The sequence below is a fragment of the Corythoichthys intestinalis genome, chromosome 5, assembly GCF_030265065.1.
Source record: "Corythoichthys intestinalis isolate RoL2023-P3 chromosome 5, ASM3026506v1, whole genome shotgun sequence".
In the NCBI taxonomy this organism is placed as follows: Eukaryota; Metazoa; Chordata; class Actinopteri; order Syngnathiformes; family Syngnathidae; genus Corythoichthys; species Corythoichthys intestinalis.
Genome location: NC_080399.1, coordinates 15,520,340 through 15,527,384, shown reverse-complemented (window position 1 = coordinate 15,527,384; position 7,045 = coordinate 15,520,340). Strand labels below are relative to the sequence as shown.

Here is a 7,045-nt window from a genome sequence, read left to right as displayed (position 1 = left end):
TAGTAGCCCGCCATTGTTGATGTCAATAATTACTTACACAATGCTCATGGGTGGTGAAGCCTATAAAATCAGTCGCATCCAAGTGCCAGCAGAGGGCGGCAAAGCTTCATAAAACACAAGTGAGCGTTTCACTGTACTGTCATTTAAATGTGTCTGAGCGGGGCATTTGCGTTAATTGCGTCAAATATTTTAACGTGATTAATTTTAAAAAATCAATTAACGCCCGTTAACGCGATAATTTTGACAGTCCTCGTTTATTCAGATAACAAACATGCAGTTATTCCAAACAAACACATTTTTTTAAATAACATACTGCAAAAGCAAGGTGCAAAACAGAATGCAAATTCAAAAACGGGTACCACATTAACAAACGGTTTATTTTTTTGACCAGCGCATCGGTGCGTACAGTGTTTGAATCTTTTTTGACGCATATCTAATTCCAGGTATTATAGCGCGGCCCATAATACTATCGTAAATGAGACTGAGTGATTGAAAGTGTGATGATGCCACTAAGGACAAACAGGCCAAGAATGACAAAGACTGCAATGTTGAGGTACAAGGCGATTGTGGCATGCGTTTTCGCTCCCTCGAGGTCTCCTATCACCTTACGGTCTCTGGCCTGAAAATAAAAAAATATACAATTCATGATGAAATGTTGACGTGCCATTTACAACAATCGACATCCAATCCATTTTTGACTGGTCAAAGTCAAGTCAAAATGGACTGGATGTCTATCGCCTTCCGTGGAAGACAGAGTTCATAAATAAATAAATGAATAAATAATGTGACCTAAAGGAAACATGAACTTTTCAACAATCCTATATAACCAAGAGTAATGGAAATAAAATAGTTATTTCATACTAATTGAAACCTTAAAACATGCTAGTCAAGAAACAATCAGAATTTTCATTAAAAAAAAAAAAAAAATCTTTAAATTTCGTCATCCTGCATGCAGGGGCGGACTGGGACTAAAAAGCAGCCCTGGAGTTTGACTCAGCCCAGCCTACAAGAATCGCTGTACACACCCTATAGAGGGGTCCGGGGGCATGCCCCCCTAGGAGAATTTTAAAAAATATTTTATTGTACAATGCATCAATTTCGTTCACTTTGAGAGAAAAATGAAGAAAATGTGTCTAGACCAGACATGTCCAAAGTCAGGCCCAGGGGCCAAATGTGGCCCGTGGACAAATTTCATCCGGCCCCCAGCCTCTGTCATAAAATCAAGAACGTCTGGTCCACACACAGACTTAATAAACTGGTCAGCAGCACTGCTATCAGCATATGAATTAGCTTACACACTAAATGCTGCTCCTCATTTACCCACTAAAAGGCAGCGGCACTCCACGCAACATTACCCCGTGTGACCCTTTACTCCCAATTTTCTAAAATGGCGACAATCAACAAAAAAAAGAAAGTTGATTGCGATGGCCGCCGCTTCAAGGATAGGTGGAAATTGGACTATTTCTTCTCTAAAATATGCAACAACTGTGTCTGCCTCATTTGCAAAGAGACAGTCGCTGCTTTTAAAGAGTTCAATGTGAGGCGATATTACCAAACAAGACAGGCTGACATGTATGACAAGATTACAGGGAAGATACATAGCGATAAACTGAAGCAACTTGAAGCTAGTTTAATTTCACAGCAGCAGTATTTCGCAAGAGCCCGAGATTTGAAAGAGTAACCCACAAAGGCTGGTTGCGAGATTGTTGAAATTATTAATTTAAAAAAATAATAAAGCAAATGTGACACACACAATGGCTTGCTAAAATTTGCTTAAATATATTGTTCTACGTAAAGGACGTCAGCCAAGGTAGGCCCCCCACATTTTTAACACACCAAATCTGGCCCCCTTTGCAAAAAGTCTGGACACCCCTGGTCTAGACTGTGACTGTCTGACTTGGGGCGCTCAAAGTACTGCAAGGATGAACTGTAGTTGGATTCATCTTCTGCCCTAGCTCTATAATCAACCTGAATAAACAAATAAAATAATTTATTTTATTTTTTATTTTTTATGTATCCAATTGATTATAATAACACCTATCCCGTGTCTATAAAATGACTTCATTGTTTATGCCATAATTAATCTTGCCACACAAATAATAAATTTCAATGAAAATACAATAAACATTCAAGACAAATCCTGTAACCTCCATTGGAAAGTATTAACCAGAAAACAAAACGATATATAAATGATTAAACATATATATCATATCAATTTAACTACCTAAACTTTAAAGTAAACCATTCATTTTATTAATATTTTGTTATATTTCCTCTGAATTAATATTGCTGCTGCGTGTACATACGTGGTTTTACAGCTAAAATGTTTGGCAATTGCTAATATACCTAGCAAGTAACCCTCTCCATCTCAACCCGTGGCAACTAGAAAGTCCGCCAAAGCTCTTATCGCTCTATCCTGCCCCTTCGTGGGCCACAACAAGTCTTTCAGCCAGGTGCATTGCTGCCACCTGTCGGACTGGATGCGAACTGTAGAAAATCACAGAGTATAGACCCTACCCACGTGACGTCACAACTCCGCTCTCCTGAATGGTACCGCCCAATGGCGTACCGCAAGCAACACGTCACTTCCGCTCATTAATATTCATGGCATTAGCTACGGTTGCTATGCAAGGACAAGCCACCATTTGTCCCTAATAGGAAATGAATGGAAATCGTGTACACAGGAGATGTTTACAGCGCTAAACCTACCAATTCTCTCCGAAAATGATGTGCCTGGTGCCAAATTGACTGGCATAGATGTGGAAGAACATAAAAATGTTCAGTTAAAGAAATGGCTTTAGCGTCGAAGGCTGAAAAAGACGAAAAAAACGAGCCGACCTAAGCATAGCTTTAGCTTTTTTTTAATCGTCGCGACTGACAATGACATTCTCCGGTTTCAACAAGCTATCCTTTACCATCAGCCCTGTCTTTCTTATATATCCTCTGGTTGTCCTACGTCTCTTACCGTTCTTGGGGGTAATTTAGTTAGCTTTGTGTAGCGGTCGCAAATGCTACTCAGTGACAGCCAATGAACACTTTAAATTTTTTCATTGATAACACATCTTAATCCTATAATTTATTTACACTTCCCCCTTACTAAAGTTGTTTTATATATATATATATATAAAACAGAAACGGTAACAGTGGCAGTCAGATACCATTGTAGTTTTTTCAGGTCATTCATTGTCAGACAGAAGCAGTACGGCACAACGTTACGCTAAAAAAAATAAAGTAAAAATATAAAAATGGCTTACCTCTTTGTCCTCTGAAAGACCATGCCAACCCAACATAATGTTTACTGCATATGAAACGCGAATGGATTCGCCGAGCTGGTGTTAAAGTCCGCGCAAGTTGATTTGGTTTTCACATTTTTTTCCTCCCGAGTTTTTGGTTTCCGGGAACGTATGAAGAAAACATCCTTCATGGTCGTAATGTCTAGAGTCGTTTCTACAAGTTCCAAAAAAGCAATGCGTGATCGCCATGTTCGTTTTTGAAAGATTACCGGCGAAAAGTAGCACTTTTTACGTGGGGTCTATGCGAGGGCGGGTCTATAATGTCCCACTTCGGCTTTACTTCCGCTTTACGATGCGACGTCACGGTCTAAAAATAGCCTGCGTGCGGTACGCCATTGTCCGTCAAAACATAGTGTTAACCTGTTACGGCTACGTACATTCCTCCTATTTACGGCGTGTTTTTCTGCTCCTTAACATTAATAATCAAAATGGTGAAGGCGTGTGTGGCTGTTGGTTGCACTAACAGAGAAGATGGAAGGAGAGACTTGAAGTTTTACCGTATTCCGAGGGATCCAAAGAGGCGAGCGAAATGGACGGCTGCAATTCGACGTGAAAACTGGGCACCAAAAAATCACCACAGACTATGTAGTAGTCATTTTATATCCGGTAAGATGCATTTAAGATATACTTAGAGGGTTTTGGGCTGACAAATAACCACAATTAAGATCATTGCTAGGCTAATCGCCGACAACATACACGTATGTATGTAGTGAGAGTGCTATCGCTAAACCATATAAACATTAAAAGCCTTAACTCCATTTACAAACAACATGAAATACATTAGACTTGACAGTGGATGTTAGCAATAACAAAAGATTTTGAATTGAAAATTTCGTAACTCACCTTCCCAAGCACAAGATAGATTCCTGCCGAATTTTCGTGGACGAGGACCTATTTCACCCAACCAGCAACGAAGTATTTATAAGCCTCCAAGCTCTTAAAGTTTTTCAAACTTTCGTGAGAATAGGCTGATTTTGTGTGGACAAGATAATTGTAAATATCAGCGTAGCAGATGTCAGGCAGAGACGGCGAAGACAGTGGGTCGAAAAACATCGATGTAGGCATCAAATATGGATCTGGCGAATGGATAAACTGAAGCTTTTCCACATAACGCCTTTTATGCAACACATCCAATGAGTTTACAGCGTCAGAACACACCGGGGCTTCCATGAATTGCTCTATAAATTGCACGACTAATTGAAACCATTGAGAATAGGGCTAAAAATTGACGGACAATATGGCGGCCGGATGCAGCGACACGTCATTTTGTGACGTGGATGAGTAGGGTCTATAGAGGGGATAAAAACAGTGATGTATGTATTGGCGGCCGCCGGCCGTCCAGAGCACCGGCCGTTCTGTGATCCTCCAGAAGCTACAGATTACCAGTCCGCCCCTGCCTGCATGAATGCATTCTTGACATCTGCTGTCTGAAATTTTGCATATTGGCAGACATTAGCAAGTGACAGCACTGCGAGACAGTAACCTTGAGCAAGCAATGTGCCATTTTAGTAACCATCGTGAATTCGGGATGAAATTCACAGTATCCCAGCGCAGATTTCAAGAATGCATCTGTACAAGAGGACGCCATTTAAGGAATGTCATTTTCATAAAAGTAAAATAAAATTAGACCATTGTTTCTTAAATGGCATGTTTTAAGGTTTCAATTACTATAAATAAAAATGTTTCTTCCATCACTCTTTCTTTTTTAAAATGTTAAAAAGTTCCCGTTTTTTGGGGTCACCCAACAGAAAAAAGTGCTGAATCTCACCTTGATGGAGTGGATGACCGCCAACAATCCCAAGCACAAAGGGTTGCACATGTAGACGAAAGAGCAGAGGGAGCATATAATGTGGTCACGCACCCTCTCCCTGGTCACGTTGACAGTGGTGTGCTGAACCACCGTGGCCGGTTGGTGGGGATAAGAGTTGGCGGGCAGCATTGGAACGACAACAGACTGGTTGGTTGCTGGGTACATGGCTGCATGCATGAGTCTCGAACTAAAGGCGGGAAGCTACTTGATTTCCATGTATACCATTGCTTTTTTTTTTTTTTTTTTTTTTGAAAGAGGAAGTGAGGTGGTTCATATTTTTGCACAAAGGAGGAAACAAAAGTTAGTGAAAAAAAGCATGTTATCACACTTTTAAAGATGGGGTTGAATGTTATTAACACCAAAGTCGAATGCATTTGTAAGGGTTTTTCCTTAAAATCATATTAAGTTAAAGTGTAGTCTTGCTGCATTAACAGAAAATTTTAAGTCGCCTCAACGGACTTTCTAAGACAAGACCAAGACTTTTGGGAGTTGAGACAGAGACAAAACCAAGAATGGTCTTGAAATTTACATCACGTACGATATTATTGGGTAGCCAATAATATCGGCCAATAAAGCATTTTAAAATGATATCAGATAATGTAAACATTGGTTTACCATCACCGCTTTTGAGACCATATGCATGTTGCCTTCAAAGGGAATGTACACTGGTATGAAAAAGTATCTGCCGATTGATTGGGTCCGATCACGTCATTTTTAAAGTATCGGAATCGGCAAAAAAATATCGGACAGGCCTTTTTTTAATATATACATATATTTTTTTATCAAATGGTTTTGTAATTGTAACGTTACAGACATAATGTTTTACACTCATCCAGAGTCTTTAGTTTTGGCTTAAAGTAGGGCTATCAAATTTATCGCGTTGATGGCGGTAATTAATTTTTAAAAAATTAATCACGTTAAAATATTTAACGCAATTAACGCATGCGCTGCACGACCCACTCACGCATTGTCGCGTTCAATCTATAATAGCTGATCTTTTTCTTAACACCCTATGTTATTTTCCAACGGAGAGAAGATATATCAATTGGTGCCACTACTAGACATGTGCCGGTTACCGGTTTCACGGTTTACCGTGGTGTGAAAACGTCGCGGTTTCAAAACCACTAAAATTTTCCGTCACACCTTAGTACGGTATTCGCTATTTTTCATGTGCCAAAATGCAGCCGAAGTGACTTGGTGCGGCAGCGCTCACCCTTCCCGTTTGTTGCCGTGAGTGTCAGTGATGCTATTCAGCTAAACAGCCAGCAAACCCCCAAAAGAAGCCCTCCAAACACAAGGCGTACTTTTCTTCAATTTATTGAGCTCTCAAATCGTAGTGAAATATACAAATGAATACATTTAAAACGTTGTACAATTGTATTTTTCCACGTGTGATTCGGTTCAACAGGATAGCAATAGCAACATTAAAAAGTTCGCCAAAAACAAAACACACATTTTCCTTTCAAATTCAATATACAAACTAACTAAAACTTACAAAGACGAATGTTAGCCTAAGCTAAGCTGGGAGAGCAGCTTTGTCGAGGTTTTATAACTCTCAGCCGCTGAGTGAGAAACAAGCTTGAATGAAGGGGGAAGAAAAAGGAGCGCGTCAAAGATCGCTAATTGAGAGAGGGAGGTCTCACTCCTCACTTTTTATTTATTTATTTATTTTTTTTTTTTTTTAGATGAAACCTTTCCACAACAGTATTTACATTTTAACTAATTTATAAAACTAACTTATAAATTTTTAACTAACTTATTAACTTATTAAATTTTTGTTCTTTTTAACACAAAGGCATGGCATCATGTAGACTAGAGTTGACACAGTGGCTGAAAATCGCGAACCCCCCCCCACACACACACACACACACACACAAAAGAAAAGTCATAAAGTATATATTTTTAATTTTATTTAGAAGTGTTTTTACTTTTTTATAGCAAT

At 39.3% G+C, this 7,045-nt stretch overlaps 1 protein-coding gene across 1 annotated transcript; it reads right to left on the bottom strand.

The window, feature by feature from the left end:
- Positions 1-347: 347 nt before the first annotated feature.
- LOC130916403 (dispanin subfamily A member 2b-like) lies at positions 348-6,834 on the bottom strand. Its single transcript, XM_057837112.1, has 2 exons — positions 5,062-6,834; positions 348-619 (listed from the first exon to the last, which is right to left on the bottom strand). The coding sequence occupies exons 1-2, from the start codon at positions 5,278-5,280 to the stop codon at positions 467-469; spliced, it is 372 nt and encodes a 123-aa protein (XP_057693095.1). The 5' UTR covers positions 5,281-6,834; the 3' UTR covers positions 348-466.
- Positions 6,835-7,045: the final 211 nt, after the last annotated feature.